The sequence below is a fragment of the Pezoporus wallicus genome, unplaced genomic scaffold (genome assembly GCF_028554395.1).
Source record: "Pezoporus wallicus isolate ANWC-B61680 ecotype Strahan unplaced genomic scaffold, APGP_CSIRO_Pwel_v1 scaffold_3294, whole genome shotgun sequence".
NCBI classification, from domain to species: Eukaryota; Metazoa; Chordata; class Aves; order Psittaciformes; family Psittacidae; genus Pezoporus; species Pezoporus wallicus.
This window is the reverse complement of record NW_026635478.1, coordinates 15,206,410-15,226,541: the sequence shown is the minus strand read 5'-3', so window position 1 is coordinate 15,226,541 and position 20,132 is coordinate 15,206,410. Positions and strand designations below refer to the sequence as shown.

General features: G+C 48.7%; 2 protein-coding genes and 1 non-coding gene across 8 annotated transcripts in view; 1 reads left to right on the top strand and 2 right to left on the bottom strand.

Moving 5' to 3' along the window:
- HYDIN (HYDIN axonemal central pair apparatus protein) overlaps window positions 1–5,827 on the top strand; it is a 106,733-nt gene extending 100,906 nt beyond the window's left edge. The window contains exons 81-85 of the mRNA XM_057429842.1: window positions 1,392–1,555; window positions 1,851–2,001; window positions 3,663–3,893; window positions 4,513–4,737; window positions 5,215–5,827. Coding sequence (XP_057285825.1) covers window positions 1,392–1,555; window positions 1,851–2,001; window positions 3,663–3,893; window positions 4,513–4,737; window positions 5,215–5,718 — 1,275 coding nt within the window. The 3' untranslated portion in view covers window positions 5,719–5,827. The remainder of the gene's footprint in view (window positions 1–1,391; window positions 1,556–1,850; window positions 2,002–3,662; window positions 3,894–4,512; window positions 4,738–5,214) is intronic.
- Window positions 5,828–6,785: 958 nt separating this feature from the next.
- On the bottom strand, window positions 6,786–6,856 carry TRNAG-GCC (transfer RNA glycine (anticodon GCC)). The gene has a single exon. It is a non-coding gene; the product is annotated as a tRNA-Gly (tRNA).
- Window positions 6,857–10,529: 3,673 nt separating this feature from the next.
- Window positions 10,530–18,060, bottom strand: LOC130610058 (killer cell lectin-like receptor subfamily G member 1). 6 transcript variants are annotated; one of them, XM_057429630.1, is made up of 8 exons: window positions 17,909–18,059; window positions 17,735–17,813; window positions 15,824–15,898; window positions 15,068–15,266; window positions 13,627–13,725; window positions 12,548–12,699; window positions 12,028–12,131; window positions 10,530–10,728 (listed from the first exon to the last, which is right to left on the bottom strand). In XM_057429630.1, exons 3-8 carry the CDS (start codon window positions 15,872–15,874, stop codon window positions 10,617–10,619), a joined length of 717 nt encoding a protein of 238 aa, XP_057285613.1. In that variant the 5' UTR covers window positions 15,875–15,898; window positions 17,735–17,813; window positions 17,909–18,059; the 3' UTR covers window positions 10,530–10,616. The 6 variants fall into 6 exon arrangements, with proteins under 6 accessions (XP_057285613.1, XP_057285604.1, XP_057285648.1 ...); XM_057429621.1 differs by having other exon boundaries at window positions 17,735–18,059; XM_057429665.1 differs by having other exon boundaries at window positions 15,068–15,116; window positions 17,735–18,058.
- Window positions 18,061–20,132: the final 2,072 nt, after the last annotated feature.

Genomic DNA, 20,132 nt, shown 5'->3' with positions numbered 1-20,132 from the left:
AGCATGCCAACCCTCACGGGGTGACCCTCATAGTTCACCCGGCTTTGGACAGGAGGTTGGACAAGATGACATTCAGAGGCCCTGTCCAAGCTGAAGGTGTCCTGTGTGATCTCTGTTGGAAGCTGCTTTCCTGGTGACTAGAGGCCAGGCACAGGGAAAGGGCAGGTGGGAAGTCTGGTCTGACTACTAATCGTGTTGGAGCAGCTCACCTAAAAAGCCAGGCTTTCTGAAGGTCCAGGAAATGAAGTTTGTTCGGTGCAGCTCCTGATCCCTGCCTGTGCAGCGTGGGGGGGTCTCAGTCCCTATGGACTGAGCAGGCTCCCCAAGCCCTGGCACAACCAGCCAGCACCTCTGTGCTGGTGTCCTTTTCCCTTTCACAGGGAGCAAGAAGGGCAAAGCTACCCTGCAGTTTCTCACTGAGCCCCTGGCCATGAGCAGTTAGGTGGGAAACGACACCAAGGGCTCTCCTGACATCCCCTTCAGTAGTATAAGAGCTTGGAAAGAGCCATTCCTGCAGAACTCAGGCTGGGCACATGGGGATGACCAACCCATTTGTTTCCATAGGCAGTATTTTTCATGACAGACCAGGGATAAGCTGTAAATCAAAGGGGTCAGTTCAGAAAGAATTTGGGGTGCTGGAGCTGCTGGGGTCCTTGTCCCACTCCTGCTGACATTACCCTAGGCAAGAATATAGGCCAGAGTGGAGGTCACAGACTTCTGGGCTCAGTCTCCAGGGTGCTCAGCAGAGCCAGACCCTTTAGGGTTACATGTGCTCAATACCTCTTTAACGTACAGTCTTGCATGAGGAGTGTTGCAGTTCTCAGCTGTTCTGAAGGCAGAGGAGATGCTGCTCCACAGACAGGTGACTGTGACCCATTGGCACCGAAAATGAGTATGGATACAAGCTTTTCACGGCCCACCTGGCTGTAAGCTAGCACCCTGTTGTGCCAGCTTACAGGCTGCTCCCTTGAAAGTAATATTGGGGCTAATCCCAGCACAGCTGGGGCAGTACAGTTTAGCAGGGACTGCCATCCCCCTCACTATGGTTGTCCCTGCATGAGCACAGGGCTGGCAGCGGATGTGCCCAGGTTAGTCAGGCAAGTAAAAGAGTGTTGGGATAGGCAAAACAGTTCTGCTGCAAGGCCACTGTGTCTTTGCTTTGCCCAGAGATGCTGCTTCTGTGTCCTGTGGCTGTGGCAGCCCAAGCGGGTACAACGCTGCCATCTCTCCTGCACAGGACAGGGCTGCAGTTACAGCTCTGCCAGCTGGACTTGCTCAAAGCTGCTCAAGTGACAGCCTGAGACATGGGACTGACCAGAGGTATTCCAGAGCCAGGAACTGGTCCAAACAGAGCACAGGAGAGCTCACTTTTGCTCTGTCTTGTCTTCTAGGGTTCCATCTTCTTTCCGTTGCCAGATGGGGTGGGCTTGTACTACTGCCTGCAAGGAACTGCTGAAGGCCCGGAGCGTTCAGGAATCATTTCCCGGCAGGTGCCATGTAGAACTTCCCACACTGAGCTCATCCCAGTCTGCAACTGGCTACACAGGCCCCAGACGTGAGTTCAACCCAGGAATTCTTGCCCCATCAGCAATCCCTGCAGCAGCACTAGGAAAGAACCTTCCACTGCATGGAATATCCTTCCTGAAAGCTTTTTAATCTCTTTGGCCATTTTTGGCAATAGGTGCCTATGCACTACCCATGTTCTGCCTACACAGACCCATCCTGGATGCCTTGCCCCTAAGGGGGATAAAAGCTGACTCTCTCTCCCTGAGGCATTGAGGATGAGAGGGGCAGTGTTGTATCTATGTTTGTCCTTCCCATTGACCTTCACTGTGTCCTCTCACCCACAGGTTTCTTGTGGTGATAGACATACTCAAACCAGAAAAGCTGGAAAGCAGTTTTGTGCTGCAGGGGCTGGAACACATTGATGTGCCAGGCTCTGCCAAGAAGGACTACCAGCTCACGTTCCTCTCGTACAAAGAAGCAGTCATTAATGCAGTGGTAAGTGTGCACTGCAGGCTGTGTGGCCCTTCAAGGAGCTGGTGGCTCACCAAGAAGGTACACACCTGTTCGTACCTTGGCACGCCCACTGGTGGGATTGTAGGTGTCCTGGGTGGGTACTAAAGAGCAGGCATCTCTCCACACACCCCCTAACATGATAGTTTCTGTGAGGGTCCCACTGCTGGGTACAGGTGAGTCAGGACACTGGTGAGCTGGAAGCAATGGGGTAATCAGGAGCCTCTAAAGGAGAAAGTAGAAGAACTTGGGGTCATTGGCTGACAAGAAGCTCAACATGAGGCAGCAGTGTGCACTTGAGCCCAGAACCACACCCCCCACCATGTGCTGGGCTGCATCCCCAGAGTGTGAGCAGCAGGTCAAGGGAGGTGATTCTACCCTCTACTCCTCTCTGATGAAATCCCACCTGGAATACTGCATCCAGCTTTGGGGCCAGCATAAGGACATGGACCTGCTTGAGTGAGTCCAGAGGAGGCCACGAAAGATGATCAGATGCTGGAGCACCTCCCTGTGAGGAAAGGCTGAGGGAGCTGGGCTTGTTTTGCTCTGCAGAGACCTTAGAGAAGACTTCCAGTACTTGAAGGGGCCAAAAAGAAAGCTGTGAAGCAACTTTGTACAAGGGTATGTAGGGGTAGGGATGGCTTTAAGCTGACAGAGGAGAGATTTAGATTGGATATTGGGAAGAAGTTCTTCACTGTGATGGTGTTGAGACATTGAAGCACATGGCCCAGAGAAGTTATGGATGCCCCATCCTTGGAAGTGTTTAGCACCAGGTTAGATGAGGCTTTGAGCAGCCTGATCTAGTGAAAGGTTCCATGCAAGAGGGATGAGAACTAGATGATCTTTAAGATCCCTTCCAACCCATACCATTCTAGGGTTCTGTGAAATACTACACATGCTTTCCCCCAGTCTTGCACTCTTCCTCTGTGGCTGCTCACAGCTATTCTTGAAATCAAGGTGTTGTGCTTGACAGGCTCTTTGACCTGGCTAAGCACAGCTGGTATATTTCTACCTGCAGAATCACAGAATCACAGAACCACAGAATCGTTAGGGTTCAAAAGGACCTTAAGATCATCTAGTTCCAACCACCCTGCCATGGGCAGGGACACCTCACATTAAACCATGTCACCCAAGACTCTATCCAGCCTGGCCTTGAGCACTGCCAGGGATGCAGCATTCACAACTTCCCTGGGCAACCCATTCCACTGCCTCACCACCCTCACAGTAAAGAATTTCTTTCTTATATCAAACCTGAACTTCCTCTGTTTAAGTTTGAACTCATTACCCCTTGTCCTACCACTAGAGTCCCTAATGAAGAGTCCCTCCCCAGAATCCCTATAAGCCCCCTTCAGATACTGCAAGGCTGCTATGAGGTCTTCACGCAGCCTTCTCTTCTCCAGGCAAAACAGCCCCAGCTTTCTCAGCCTGTCTTCATACAGGAGCTGCTCCAGCCCCTGATCATCCTCATGGCCCTGCTCTGGACTTATTCCAACAGTTCCATGTCTTTTGTATGTCGAGGACACCAGAACTGTACACAGTACTCCAAGTGAGGTTTCACAAGAGCAGAGTAGAGGGGCAGGATCACCTCCTTCGACCTGCAAAGGTCCTTCTTGGCAGAGAAGCACTTCCCTTTTTCTCTGATTCAGGTGACCTTCCTCAATGAGGAGACGAGGGAATACTTGTTCTACATGGTGACTTACAAGGCTACCGCTTCGGAACCCATCAGCACTGTTGAAATTACCACCGCTGTTCGGCAGAGAGTGTCCTCCACCGTCAAGGTGGATAACCCTCTGTCTGTCCCAGTAATGTTTGCCATAGACTGCAAAGTGCCCGACGTCAGTGTTCCCCCACAATTCACTGTTCCTGCACAGTCAGAGGTAGGAGCAAAGCTCCTCAAGTACACTCTCACTTCAGCCTTTCTGGGAGGGGGTGCTCTTGATTGGTGGTGCCCTGAACAAACCATCTGGGGCTTCTTTCCAAGGGTGGCAGCTCCCATCTGCTGATAGTTTAGAGGGAAAATAGTGTGTGAGAATATCCTTAGTGGGAATCATCCTGTGCTGGTGGAGTCTGTTTTGCTACCGCTTGTGATAACGCTGCCATCAGGCCTCATGTGGCAGGTCCTTGTGCCACATGCTCTTTATTTTATGTGTTTTTTCAGTTCATAGTGGCTGCAAGGCATGCCTCAGCCCACCGGAGGGTGCCTTTAGCATGGATTGATAGGACATGGTGTGTGCCCTGGGGCATTATAGGGGCATTTTAGGGTGGGAAGCTTCTGGGATAGTGCTGGAGGACTCTCAGTTCTTGGGGACTGTCCCGCAAGTGAACTGTCCTCCTAGATGCAGCAAGGCTGTGCCCCAGAGAGAAGGAGTTGGAACAAGAAAGGCAGCTCAGCCTTCCAGCATTGTGTGAGCACACCAGGGAACAATTTCCCCCATCCTAGGCCCTGAATTCACTGTCTCTGCCTAACTCAGTGGCTTTTCCTCTCATTCCTCTTAGGCTGATCTTGTACTTGAGTACCAGCCCCTGAAAGTGGGTGAGAGCACAGGGCGCCTGGTGCTCCAGAGCAGCGACTTGGGCTCTTTTTACTACAACCTGCAATTGAAAGCCATCATGAGCAGGCCGGAGAAGCCCCTCTACTTCTGCATCACACTGGGCTCTAGTCAGACCATCACCACAAAAATAATGAATTATGCCCGGCAGAAGACTGAGTACCTCCTCCAGGTGAGCCTGGGCTGCCAGGGCTCTGGCTGGGAGGCAGCTCCTCTGGCAAGCACCAGCCCTCTCTGCCGAGGGGTCCAGCCCCTCTGGCTTGGTCTGGCGTAGGTGGGATGGCCATGTGAGTCCGGGGGTCTGCCCACCAGCACTGGGCTTGTCCCCAGATGGACTGGCCTCCCTTGCAGAATGCTCTCTGCTGCCCTTGTTGGAGGTGCTTTTGCAGGCTCCATGGTGTCTGGACTTCCACCTTACAGCCCAAGTAAGGCTTCTTGGGTTTGGATGCAGGGCTGTCCCTGCTTGGCACACTTGGACAGTTCTCATGCCCATTCAGCAGGGGAATGCTGTGGGTTGGACACACAAGTGACAGGATGGGGACAGGAACCACAACCAGTGTGATGGCAGGGGACCATCGGTTTCTTCCTGAGGTACTGACTCAGCTTTTCTGACCCACCCCCTCCATGGTCTCTTTTCTCCCCTGTGCAGACCAATTGTGCTGACTTCCAAACAGAGAAAACCATCAGTGCGGCCCCTGCCAGCCCCAGGGGCTCAGAGCTGAGCGTGGAGGTGACCTTCGAGCCCTGCCAACTGGGTGAAGCCAGAGCCATACTGCAGCTCTCCTCCCCGCTTGGTGGCGATTACAGCATCCCGCTTGTTGGCCTCGCCCTCCCACCCAAGCCTCAGGGCCCCTTCCCCATCAAGGCTGGCACTACCATCTCCATCCCCTTCAAGAATGTCTTCTTCCAAACCATGACCTTCCAGTGCACGGTGGAGCACCCAGCCTTCACCGTCAGGGCCCCCAAGAGCTTGCGTGCCAAAAAGACCATGCCCATCACCGTCTCCTTCGCCGGCAGCCCAGCTGTGGATAGGGCTGCCGTCCCCAGCAGGATGGTGGTCTCCTGCCCCGGGGGGGCTGGCGTCTCCTGGGTATACTACCTTCGCGGCCTTCCCGCTGCCAAGGGACCGGTGTCCCCCTTGAGCCCTAGCTAAGCTGCTTCTGACAGCGGGCGCTCGGTAGTTCGCTGAGGGTCCATTAACCCTGCGGCGCTCGGTGCGCAATAAACCAAGCGCGCTCCTTCGGAGCAGTGGGTACTTTGGAGGCAGCCTCTGCGTCGCCTGGGGGCGCCCTGGAGCACGGCGGTGCCGGAGGGTGCAGGGGCCGTGGCCGCCAGCGTGGTGCGGGAAGTGAGGGACGGCGGGGAGCGGGAACCGGGGAGCGGGCGGTGCCGCTCCGGAAGACCCCAGCGCACCGGTGCCGAGGGGATGGAGGACGGAGCGGCACCGCAGGGAGGGACTGGGAGCCCAGCGGGGCCGCCTGCGGATCGCGGGGAGGCAGGAACCGGCCTGTAGTGCTTGGGTGGATCCCGCCGTGCACCGCGGAGCTGCCCGCGGTACGGAACCGGGTCGGACAGGCTCCCCGGGTGATGGGGGCACCCAGGGGAGCGCGGAGCTGCAGGCCCGGAGCCCCAGCAAGGGCTCGGGTTACGGTGGCTGTGTCAGGGTCAGTGCCCCCCGAGCTGCTCTGTGTCTCCCATCCCCATACATCTGTCCCTGAAGTTTATTTTCGAGCCTGTCAGCTGCTGGGCGCTAGCGGGTCAGGGTATGTGTTCGGCACCGGAGCTGTGCCTGCGAGCCCCGCGCTGATGGCTTTAGCAGAGCGGCTTACAGCTCCCGCGACGCTCCTGGGGGTGGCCGGCTCCGGGCTAGACCTGACCGGGGCTGGGGGACACGGGGGTCTCTCCGGGCAGCAGGCAGGAGCTGGCGCTGGGATGGCCATGCCTGTCTCCCATCAGCCTGCTTTGCTTAGAGCAGGTTGAGAACAGAGGTGGTGTCAGCCGTTTGGGGAAGAAAAGTTCATAAACATCTTCTGTAACAACTTTCCTGGATTTTAAAGTGGATGACAGGCCAGTGGCAAACCCCTCTACCGAGTTAGGCACTGGAAGCTTTCGCATCTTCATTGAAGGCTAAGGTAAAGATGCTATTTAGGCTGAGATTTTGGGAAGAGTGGGTCCATGTGATGGGTAGAAGTCAAAGCAAAAAAGGGAAAAAGACAGCGTTGCATTGGCCGGGAATCGAACCCGGGCCTCCCGCGTGGCAGGCGAGAATTCTACCACTGAACCACCAATGCTCCAGCTGTTTGGGGTATTGGTTGCACCTCTGCCTATATGACTACCTGCACCTCTGCCTGCACAGTTGCCCCTGCCTCCAGCGGCTCTGCTGCAAGGGGGCTGGTACTGAAGGGCCATTGGGTGACCCGGGACCTTGAAGCGGTTGCACGGGCTGGAGCAGGGTTACAGGTCTCTTCATTTAAGGGCAGTTGATGAGTTAAATATCCCTGGGTTCCGAGCTGTGACTTCCTGGAGAGGAACAGGTATGGCTTATGGAAACCTTGTGTGCTTGGAATATCAGCTGAAGCGGTGTATGAGTGGCTGGGAAGGTCCAAAATCATGGTGCTGGGCATTGGTCTGGTGGGTCATAATACCATACCGGCCAGTTCTCTGCTGCTGTCTTATGCTGTATTGTGGGTACATGACCCTCATAACCCACCATGTTGGAGAGGGTGTTTAAAGACCTGGTGACTTCTCTGCAAGCACACAGCCATGGTGAGTGGCCCTTGAGTCTATCCTGGGCTGAGAGTCCACGAATGGTGTAAGAGGCTGCAGGCTGGGAGCAACAGGAGGGCAGTGAGCTGCTGTTGGACCTGAGCAGGGAGGAGGAGGGAGCTCTGGTTACACTACTGGGTTCCTTCATCGTTCCCCATTTCAGTACCACTTTCTTTGGCATTTGTTGTGGCCAAAAATTCGTTTCTGACAGCTTACTGAAGATGAGTTGAGGGAAAGAAGAGGAAAGGTGTTTCCCTAAATGCTTTTTTAATTGTATACTTTTTTTTTTCCTCTCAATATCTGAGTTGGTAATCCAAAGTTGTCACAATTTGGCAATAAAATGCCCCAAATGGTGACTGCTTTGGCCATGACAAGTACGTTTACTCCAGATGGTAAAAGTGTCCAAGACCTGTCTGGTTGCCCAGCTTGTACATATAGCAGTTCCAGCTCGAGCATAGCCTTCTTTATGATGCTGTACATCTGGGGAAGCGGTTCTTTCCCTCAGTGACACTTGTTTTCACTCTTAGTTGCTGCCTAACTGACATGGCCAATAAGTCACAGATTGTCTCATTTTCAGGTCAGCCCAGGCTGCTTTAGCTTTCTCCATTTGTTAAGCCAATTAACGGCCTTCTCTGGGGTCACTAGTATGTTACAAGGATATAAGGTTGTTAAGATTTCCTCTGTGCTTCTTGTTTCTTTCTGTTGCATACCCGAATCCTTTAGAACAGGGCAGATATAGTTCAGAGCTTTAGGCACGCTTTCCTTGCAGCAGCTATTTGTGCTTTTCCTGTTTTTCCCAGTACATACCAAAGTCATCCAAAGTGTAAAAGCTGGCAAAGCAGTTCAGGTTTCATTTTGTCTGAGTGATAGTTCTGGGCAGGTTTCACCACGCTGCAAGCCTAGCCTCCATTTTCAGAGGATCTCAAAGTGATCTACAGAGATTGATATTAAAATTGATACGATCATCCTACTTAAGGCAGCTGTTCTTTGAGATGCAGAAAACAACCCTAGATCAGCTAGATACAGAGTAGAAAAAGCAAAGTAACATCAGGTCTCTGAAGGGGAAGGGGGGGAGAATCTTCTGCTAGAACTAGGTCAACACTTTCATAGACTCATCCACTTCTGGAAATACTGAAGGTGATTAACTATAATTTATAAGCTTAATTTGAAAATGATTTTCTGTCTCCAAATAGCATGATTTTTGTTTGGAGATCTGAAAGATGTAAGCCCTACACAGTGTGGGAGTTTCAAACCAGAAATGTGGAAAGCTAAGTTATATAATAAAATAACAGAGGAAAAGGTATATACGCTGGCTGTGAATTGGGAGTAGTGTGTTTTCTGGGAAGTTTTGTGCTGCCTCTTAAAAAGTACAGGAGAAGAAACAGGATGGGATGTCCCTGCCCGAAGCAGGGGGTTTGGAAGTAGATGATCTCAAAGTCCTTTCCAACCCAAACCATTCTAGGATTCTATGATTCTATGATTCTATGAACTAATCTAACTCAGTGTGGGACAGAAACCTGGCAGCTATTCCAATTTTCCACTTTGAGACAAGGATTATCATAGGCATTTTCTATTAAAAACTCTTGTTTCAACAAGTCAAACAACTCAAATATCCACTGTTTATGTAAGAAGGGTGTAGGCATTGTGAACCTCCAAAGGGTGGAACAGAGATTATAAAGTCACCCAGTGGGATCTAGTAATGTCAGTGCAGGACCTAAAACCACAAGATTAAGTAGGATTCACTGTTAGGAATTTTGTAACCGGTACTTGACTCTCCTGGGATTACAGTGTAAAGGAGAATAGCTTTATCCTTCTCCACAGTACCTGATTTTGTCAAGTGTATCAACCTTCGGGAAAAATGCCTTGATGAAAGGTGATCTATGCAAGCAAACAGGATGCTTTATTTGCTTGATGATGCTTCCAGTGGAAATCATCACTATTAATATTAGAAGATGTACTGTGATCCAGAGTGCTCGCTATGTCAAAGATATCATCTCAGAATAAATCTCTGTGGACTAGGCTGGAGTCCCAGGTTAAACCTGTGCACATTAACTTTGCATGTTGACTAATGTTCAACTCTTGGAGGGAGCTGACAGCCCTGTCTGTGAAACACAGAGCACAGTCCAAACAGATGCTAATCCTGTGTGAAAAATGAGGCAAGATTTCTTAGGCTACATCTGTGTTAGTCAATCAAACAGTTCTGGGACAAACTGGCTTTATATTCTTACCTTACATCTGTATTGTGTGCCACAGTGCTGGTGTCTCTATTCCCCACATTTTCTGCATAGGAAGAAAAAGAAAGCCTGTTTCTGCAGCTGACAAGGCATCACCTAAGCCATAGCGTCCACCATGCTTGGTGAGAAAAACTGGAGCTTCCCTCCAATGAATCAGAAACTTGTCCTACAGTTACCAAAAGAGAGAAGAGGTGGCCAGGGACATGGGCCATCACCTCTGCCAGCCATGTTACTCTCTCAGCTCCCAGCAAGCCATCCACTCACTACAGAGGACTGGCCCTTGCTGCTTCCCCAGACCTGGTCTCAAACCATCCTGCTTGCAGTATGGGCAAAGCCCTGTTTTGAGGAACTTCATGAGGTTGGCATTGGCCACCTCTCAAGCATGTCAAGGTGCTTCTGGATGGCATCCCTTCCCTCCAGCGTGTCAACCAAACCACACAGCTTGGTGTCGTCGGCAGATTTGCTGAGGGTGCCTCAATCCCACTGTCCATGTCACCGACGAAGATGTTGACCATGGCTGAGGGCACCTTTACTGGTAGGCCTCAGGACAAAGGAGCTATGTTTATTTGGCTGCTGATAAAAGTAATTGTGTCAGTCAGCAATCCCTCAGGCAGATCTGGGGCAGGAACCTGTTTAAGAGCTGTAGTGGTATCTTGTTTTCTGCAACAGGAGACACTGCTATTCTGCAGTGCTAGTGCAAAGAATATATTTCACTCCCTGCCCTCCTGACTCTGTTCCTGCCAGCAGCTTCCTTTCTGCCTATTTATCAATCACCTGATGCACTAAACAATCATATCAGGGAGGAAAACAGAAAGTAACCACTGAAGAAATTGTTAGAAGCAACCTATGTTTATTTTCATCTCAGCAGGGTAGCAGGTTTACTCTGTCACAGCTGTGTAACACTGGCAGCCAAGCTGCAGTTTTCTCCAGGTGCAAACAGCAGCAAGGAGCACAGCTTCTCTCTCTGAGAAGCTTCCTGAGACACTTTCACAGGGAGCAAGCCTTAGCACAACTCTCCAAAGGACACTTCCTCACACAAGGTCCACTGAGGTCACTGAAGAGATTTCTCGCAGATCCACGGGGCAAGGATTTCACAGCTGGAAGCACGAATGGCACCATCCAGCAGAACGCCACAGTTCTGCACGGGGCTGTTGAACAGGACACTGTGGGAGACATGGGCAGAGCACACAAGCGGAAGGACGTTAGAGAGGGATCATCACTTTGGCAGGGGGAAGAACCTCGCACATCTTTGGAAGTAGGAGACTCACTGAAGTTGGACTTCATGACCTTCTGTCAGGAAAGACCCATCCTGGAACATGGGAGGTCTGGCAGTGGGGCTTGCTATGCCCACAGCTCACCCTGAGACTTAAGAGGTAGTCTGTGTCATTTTGGGCTCTCCATTTCCCATCACTAATGAGAGAAAAGTCCCGTCCCATGGGGAAATTCTTGCTGCTCCACTTAAAGCGTTTGGAGACCTTGGGACAGAAAGTAGCAAGTATTCCAGTTTGAATGTGTTGTATGGGCATGTGGAAGATGAAAGCCTCTGTTTCATTACCATTTTCCAATAGAAAACCTTTTCAATGCAAAGGGAAATTAATGCTCAAACAGAAATCCACAGAGACACAAATCTGGTGCAAAAGAGGTAACAGAGGCAACAGCAAAGACTAGAAGTGTTTGGCTACTATTTAATGGGCCATCAAGAAACTCCAGGCACAGCTTTGGAGAGGGACACCCCAGGCTTTATAACTGATAAAAGAGGGGGGAAGAGGAGGATGATTTGGGATGTTCCAGGTGGGCCTGTGCAAAACCTGTCGAGGAACATTTAGGGGAAGGGAAGTGACAGAGGAGGGGACAGGCCATGTGTGAGCAGGGGGACTGTCTGGGTGCAGTTCCAATTCTATGGCACCTCCAAGCTGCACTAGCCAGGGGTTAGGAGGCCCTGGGAGCCTAGGGAGTGTTGTTTGTGTGTGTTCACTAATGGATTTCAATCCTGAGCAGCCAAAGAGGAGGAAGGGGGCTCATCTGCCTGTGGTTGTGCTTTATGTGAGTCCTATTAGCGCTACATGCTGAAGGCAGTGCCTTGTTTGGTGGCAGTGTGTGTAGCCAGCTGTGTGAGAGTCCTTTGCCTGCACATGTGTCTGTGTTTGTGTCTCTGGGACACATGCTCAGATTTCCTAGTGAGTGACCCTACAAACGGGAATGTAGCAGCTGTGCACATCATCCTGGGATAGAGACTCCCACATCTCTGGTGCACCAGACTGGGCTCCAGCAGCCGGACAGGAAGAACCTGTTAGTTCTGGAGCTGCTGGAGGCAGCAGCCACTCTGAACATAGAAGTTGTATTCATTGCTGATAGACTTCCACAGACTACAGATGGAACATCTCATTTAGAAGTTTAAAGGCATGGGAAGGATCTCAAGCCCTTTACTTTACAGAAAAATACAGAGGAAATACCATACTCACTTTTTGCCATTTAGTTTTGAGCCATCTTCCCAGACCCAGTCATAACCAGTGCTATTCTGCAAACCAATCCAGTAGGATTCGGTGTGCATCATCTGGAAGAAGTCCTAGGAGGGACAGAGAAGCAGGGAGATCAGTAGTCTCAGAGAAACCCAGTCAAGTCCTGGACCCTGGGGGGAAACAGTGGGGCGCTGTGTGGAAGAGGGAGGTTTGCAGCTATTTCTCAACATCCTTTGGGCACCCACACCATTCCAATTCCTTACTGTAGGAACCTACTTTGTGAGAGGCAGCATTTCAGAGTGCCATGCAGCTCCCCCAGCCATGGGTCTGAGGGCTGAGCCCATGACAAGCTCAGCAAAGGCAGGCAGAGAGAAGCAAGGACCTCTTGCAAAGGCCTTTAACTCTTTCCCTTGCTCACAGGGGGGAAGAGCTGGACAGTACAGTGCCTTCGACCTGCTCCCCTGTAATACTGTTATCCTGTATGGCAAAGGCCCTCAGTCCTGGCCACCGCAAAGGCACCCACCATTTCGCTGGTATCACTGATGATCAGGAGATGAGCTCCCTGTGCCCCGCAGGACTGCCGGCTGGAATTCCAGTCCTTCTTCTGCTTGGAGAAGGAGTAGCAGCTCCCTCTGTAGGCGACCCACTGCTCAGGGCAGCTTGGGCATGGATAGCCTGCAAAACAATCATACAGCTCTCGTTCACAGAGCCTGCTCCATTGCAAGCACATTTCTCGCACGCACCCTCCCTAGAAAATGACTGTCCAGCATTATAGTAATGCCATCGCTGGAGCTGTTCTGAGACTGGCAAAGACAATGTCATTAACTGCACACAGCCTCTGGAGGGCTCTGTGAAAATCATCCATTTACCAGATGGGAATAGGGTGAGGTTATGGAGGGGTCTCTTAGGGCCTTCCTTTTCCTTTCTAGTGTTTTTGCTCTTTTAGTTTCCCCTCCCCTTTTCATTGTCTTCCCCATATAAACTTCATCTTTGGCCCATGTTTCCTTCTGTCCAATGGCAGGATCCCCCACTTCCATACAGCCCCCACCACTAAGCTCTGGCTGCTGCTAGGACCAGGAATCATTTTGTAACAGCTGCTAGTCATGGAGGTCTTACAGTTTGAAACACCCTCCTTTTCCTTCCTGACAGGAGAGCAGCTAGTGCCACTGGCCCATGGATGGCCACTGAACACCTCAGGGTTCATTCTCTCACTGTACAGCACTGATCTGCAGATACCCGTGAAAAAAATGGGCTTTTTGGTTGTGTCCTCTGGTCTAGAGCTGCATTCATCAGGATGTGGTCATGAGTGGTTGAGCACCCAACAAAGTGTGCTTGCTACACACTGAAGTCTACCCAGTTGCCCCTCTCAAAGGCATCTTTGATATTATCTATGCCTTACTTTCTTGATCCTGCTGAGGACAGGTCTAACTGGGCCAAACAATATTTAAAAACCTCAGAAAACAGAATCAAGTCTTTTTTAACAGAGAAATGATACTTCCATGCTCTTCTTGGAGCCCTGAGCAGATATCAAAAGCTCTGTTTTGCTTCCTGACAAAGCTTTAACTTCAAATAAAATATTTTCAATGTCAGGTATTTATTTACCCTTGATAATAAAACCCAGTGCTGTTCCCAGCGACGCCAAGATGAGGATCCCTAGAATCACTGCAGTAATATGGCAGCTGGTGCATAAACCAGGAAAATCTAACAGGAAGAAAAAGAGCATAAATATGATAAAGGTGAGGTTTTCTGAATGGGATCAGCTCTAGAAATACAATATATGTGAAACTTCAGTGTCTGTTTACTTCACCCTGCACTCATGTCAGAGTGCAATACTATCTGACTAGTTCCTTTCGATACTCCACACATGGATAATTCAATATTTAATATCAGTTTATTTTTGCTAAAGAAATGTGAAGTTGCATGAGGTTCTGATTTAGCAGGGTGATACAGCTATGTGTTGAAAGCAACACATAAGTGCAAATTACATTTAGCAGAATATAGCATTTCGATACACAGCTGAATCACAAGAAAATATGATTCTCTTTGCCAGGCTCTACGATTTGCTCACCATCGCAACGCTGGGTTCCACCAGCAAGGAATATGGGGTTTAAGCAGCTCAAGCCTGTTGCTGTCTTCAAAGCTTTTTTTGTCAGTTGTTCAGTGGTTGTACTCTATGTTAGACTGTCGCGTACACAGACACACCCCCGTGCTGGTCTGGCTAACTGAGGAAGACATCCACACTCTTTTAATCAACTCAAATTTACACAAATTTACACCAGCTGATCACTCAAATGGTACAACTGTTGATCTAAAACCAAGGTACCTCTGTGGTACCCTTAATGTTAAGTTCAGCTTTCTTTCTGGCAGCCACGTTCAATACTGCATACTTCATGCTTAAATGGCACTTGTATACTTCCCTTCTCCCATTGTAGGGGCTTATTGATCAGTGACAACTCAGGATTATGTCTGAAGAGAAGTCCAACTACAGTGACTTTTTTGATACAGCATCAACAGAAATTATTAGATCGCACATCACTTAACTCTGTTGGAGCTGCAAGTCTCCAACTTTAACCTGCCTCGAGCTCTCTATCCTTCTCAACTACAAATAGCAGGCTAGAAAAGAAAATCTATTAGCATACAAATGCAAATAATTAATTCATAGAATCCTAGAATGTTTAGGGTTGGAAAGGACCTCAAGATCATCTAGTTCCAACCCCCCCTGCCATGAGTAGGGATGTCTTACACTAGACCATATTAACCAAGGCTCTGTCCAACGTGGCCTTGAACACAGCCAGGGATGCAGAATTTACCATTTCTTTGGGCAGTCTGTTCCAGTGCCTCACCACTCTCACAGTAAAGAACTTCTTCCTTATATCTAACCTGAACTACCCTGTTTCAGTTTAAACCCATCACCCCTTGTCCTATTGCTACAGTCCCTGATGAAGAGTCCCTCTCTGGCATCTGTGTAGGCTCCCTTCAGACATGAAATCTGTTAGACTGTTTATTCAGTAATGCATACATCTTTCCCATTAACAGACTTTACCTTTGTTTGTGATGTTCTCCTCTGTTCTTTGTCTTCTCATCATCTGTTTCTTGGAAGAAGGGCTGTGTTTCACATTCAGATAGATGTGGTCCTCTTTATTCCTGTCATGTGCTTTTAAGTGTTGCTTTTTTTTACTTTGCTTTACTTGGCATTTAGAAGTCCAACTAGGTACAAAGTCCAGGTCTGGATCTGAATTTTCCTGAATGTCAAAAGAGCTTTCCTTCCAGCAGTTCAGAGTCATTTCTAATGATAGCATATATTATTAGTAGCAGAGTAATACATGGAACAAATAACAGAATCATAGAATGGCTAGGGTTGAAAGGGATCTTAAATACAATCTAGTTCAAATCAGCCTTCTGGAGTACAAAGTCATTTAAGCAATGACAGTAGCTCTCAAAGAGCTCTATCATTTATGATTAAACTGCTCATATGATGAATGCTAGGTAGGCCAGTGTTAGACAGGGGATCTTACTTTCACAGAGAGGTGAAGTTACCTAGCATTCTCCACATCAACTAATATAAGTAAGCAACTTAAGCTTGACCAAAATGACAAAGGCAAGGAATTGTATTTCCTTATGTAGCAAATAGACAGACATGGGTAATTCTAGTGGGACAATTTGCAGCATGGATTTCTCTCTTTCACTGCAAGCACCATCAATAAAAGCAATACAGATGCATTTGACCTATACCAATGACATGTTGATTGAAAAACAAAAATCCTGTGAGAATTTTGACAAGAAAATTGAGGGGGTTTACCTTATTTCCACAGGAGGAAGCTGAAATGTGATAGCAGAACAGGTGGTGCATCTGTCCTCATCTCCATATACGACTCTGCAGGATGACAAATTGATTGTTACTGTCAGACTGACAGGGCAACCGAGAGATGGGAAATGAGTATCTTGGTGACCCACACAGGAAACTTGTGTCCTTTTATTGCAGCACAGAGCTCTACTTCTTCAGAGTTATAGTGAAAAAAAACGTGTTCCTGCCATGGTTGCACCAAACTCTGTTTGAGCTAATTGCAATGTTACATTCACTGAGCAACAGAATACATTGAACAAGCTGTATCTGTGGACTCCATTATTAAAAGCATAGGCTTGTACTGCCAGTCTTCAAACGGAAAACAAATAATAGTACTTTCAGAACAGAAGAGGATTTCACAATTCAATCATTTTGCTAATTCTGAGGTTTAGTCAAAATCTGGAAACATAATTTTATTAACATTTCATAATCATTTTTACTTTATAGGCTACCAGGAATATATATCTGTTTACTTTTGAAACATAATATTATTTTCCATCCCTTTTCTTCATATCCTTTCCCTTCTTTTTCTTCTTACTCCCTTTATTTTTAAGGACATGAACAAGAACTGGTTGGGGACGAAAGGCTGGGGGAAGGTGTGGCTGCAGTAACCTAAGATGCTGGAGTTCAGGATCCTGAAAAGAAGGGAAACCCTGCAAAAAGCAGAATCACAACCCAGGACTTGAAGAAGGCAAGCTTCGGGCTGCTCAGGAATCTGCTTTCAGGTATCCCATGGCAAACAGTCCTAGAGAGAAGAGGTTCAGGATAGCTGGATAGTTTTCAAGTGTCAGTTCCTTTGAACTGAAGAATGGCCCACCCAATGAGCAGGTTACAAATGGTGACAGTGGGCCCGCATGAATCCTTTAGCTTGCAGGGATGGGGTTAGGAAAGCCAAAGCCTGTCTGGATTGGAATCTGGTGTGCCAGGCCACAAGAAAGGTTTAATTGGGTACATCAGGAAGCAAAAAAATACCTAGCGAAAAACGTGATCCTGCAGTGTAGCTGATCACAAAGACGTAGAAAAGGGTGATACGCTCTGTGACTCAGTGCTTCCTTTGTCTTAGTCTTTGCTAAGGTGACTTGCCTTCAGCAATCTCAGGTCCATGAAAACTATGAGGAAGTCCTGTGCAAAGCAGACTTAACTTTGGTGGAGGAGCTATCATGTTAGGGAGCATTGAAACTAAATGCACATACACAAGTTCATGGGCCCTGATGGGACATACCACGAGTGCTGGGGGAGCTGGCTTCATTGCAAGACCACTCTCAACAACCTTTAAAAGGTCATGGTAATCAGGAAAGGTCCCTGAAGGTGAAGACAGGAGATGACTCCTGTCTTCAAGAAGAAGGATCCAGGGAACTACAGGCCAGTCAGCCTGACATCAGCCCCAGGAAAGCTAATAGAGCAACTCATCCTAGAAACCATATCCAGACACACGAAGAATAAGAATCACTGAATCACAGAATGGTTTGGATTGGAAGGGACCTCTGGAGATCATCTAGTCCAATCCCCCTGCCAAGGAAGGGCAATCACCTTGTCAGCACAGATTTGCAAAGGGGAAGACATGCCTGACTGACCTCATAACCTTCTACAGTGAGGTGACTCACCCCATGGAGACCTGTGGATGTTATTTTGACATTGTCTCCTGCAACATCCTCACAGACAAGTACTGATGAACTATCGAGCTGGATAAGTAGATAGTGAGACAGACTGAAAACTTGTTATAAGGCTGGGTCCAGAGGGTTGTGACCAGTGTCATGCAGTCCAGCTGCAGGCTAGTGACCAGATGTGCCACAGGGCTCAACACTAGATGCAGTAGTGTGCCGGTGACCTGTGACCTTCACAATAGAGCAGAGTAAGTTCTCTTACCCTCAGTAAGTTCTCAGATGGTACAAAACTGAGAGGAATGACTGATACACCAGGTGGTTGTCCCAGCATTCAGAGAGACCTGGACACGGTTGGAGAAATGACCAGAAAGAAACCTCATGACGTTCAGTAAAGGCAAATGCAAGCTCCTGCACATAGTGAGAAATCAGCACACACCGGGGTCAGGTGTCTGGGAAGCAGCTTTGCAGAAAAGGATCTGGGAATTCCTGGCAAATGACAAATTGAACATGAGGCAGCAACGTGCCCTCACGCCCTCATGGCAAAGGTGGCCAACAGCCTCCTAGGTTGCACTAAGCAGAAAGCTGCCAGTAGGCCAAGGGAAGTGATCCTTCCCCTCTACTCTGCACTGGTCAGGATGTGTATCCAGTTTGGGCTCCCCTGCACAAGAAGCATGTGGATTTACTGGAGCAAGTAGGAAAGAGCCAATAAGATGATTAAGGAACTGAAGCATCTTTTATACAAGGAGAGGCTGTGAGCACTGGGACTGTTTAGCCTGGTGAAGAAAAGGTTCAGGGGGACCTTGTCTTTTCTTTTTTTTTCCCTTATTTTTCCGTTTTTTTTTTAAATGTACAGTGAATGTGGTCAAAAACTGGAACAGGTTTCCCAGAGGTGGTAAAGCCTCTCTCTTTGGTAGATATTCAAAGGCCAACTGGACAATGTCCTTGGTAGCTTGCTGTAGTTAATCATAGAATCATAGAATAGTTAGTGTTAGAAAGGACCTTAAGATCATCTAGTTCCAGCCCCACTGCCATGGGCAGGGACACCTCACAATAAACCATATCACCCAAAGCTCCATCCAGCCTGGACTTGAAAACCGCCAGGGATGGTGCATTCACAACCTCCCTGGGCAACCCATTCCAGTACCTCACCACCCTCACAGTAAAGAATTTCTTCCTTATATCCAACCTAAACTTCCCCTGTTTAAGTTTTAACCCTTTACCCCTTCTCCTATCACTATAGTCCCTGACGAAGAGTTCCTCTCCCGCATCCTTTTAGGCCCCCTTCAGATACTGGAAGGCTGCTATGAGGTCTCCACGCAGCCTTCTCTTCTCCAGGCTGAACAACCCCAACTTCCTCAGCCTGTCTTCATACAGGAGGTGCTCCAGTCCCCTGATCATCCTCGTGGCCCTTCTCTGGACTTGTTCCAACAGTTCCATGTCCTTTTTATGTTGAGGACACCAGAACTGCACACAATACTCCAGGTGAGGTCTCACGAGAGCAGAGTAGAGGGACAGGATCACCTCCTTCAACCTGCTGGTCACGCTCCTTTTGATGCAGCCCGGGATACGGTTGGATTTCTGGGCTGTGAGCGCACACTGATGGCTCATGTTCATGAGTTGACCCTACTTTGAGCAGGGCACTGATGGTCACCAGAGCTGCCTCCCAATCTCCACTATTCTGTGACTCTGTGACAAGTAGTGAAATTTCAGTATGACAGAAGAAGATGGAGGCTGAATGTTACAGCTGATTCCCCTACAAGTGGTTTTGGAGAGGCAGGTAGGCTCTACCCTGCCTTGCAGTACAATAAATCCTTTGCTCCTGGAAGGGACTCCTTGGGCTTAGGAAGTTAAAACAGACTTCAGGTTGCTCTGTCTTGTGCTGTTGATAAGGTCTAAAGGCCTCCACATCCAAAGACCTCCTTCTCCTCCCTCACCCCAGTTTTTGGGGTGTGTGGTTCAAGGAGCTGGCAGCTTCAGGGCCAGCTCTGCAGGAGTGAGCTGCAGGATGCTGCTGACCCATTTTCACAGAAAAGCTTTAGAGTCTGTGGCTTTTGATATTTCAAACTCATCCAGACAGTGCTTGAGCAGCTGTGATGTAAAACATCTCTCCGGGGCAAAACAAGCTAGTACAGTTCTTCCTAGCAATTATACCATGCACCATAACTCATAAGATCAAAATCAGTTGTGCACACAGCAGAAATCACATAAAGGATTAATGCTGATTGGACCAAGGTCTTCAGCATTGTTTTATAAGTCTGTGGTTCCTTGTGGGCAGGTCTATGACACAGACATCAGACTTGCCACACTCCCCAGCAAGCTGGATCTAAATTCTGCCCCCGTGCCCCGAGTTCTTTGTTGTGCTGCTGCATCTGACTGCACATTCTAGGGCAGGATGTTCCTCCTTTAAAACACAGATGTCTCAAACGAGTTTCCATACAGAATGCAGGATTAAATGTAATAAAAGGCTCCTTTCTTATAATTCAGTATAAGAAATTAAGCAATTAAACTTATTAAAACATAACATTACAACATTATATGGCAGGGGGGTTGGAACTAGATGATCTTTAAGGTCCCTTTGAACCCAACCATTCTGTGATTCTGTAACAAATCAAACTAAACACTGTCCTCCATCTTGGAGCTGGAGACGTGCAGAAAGTACA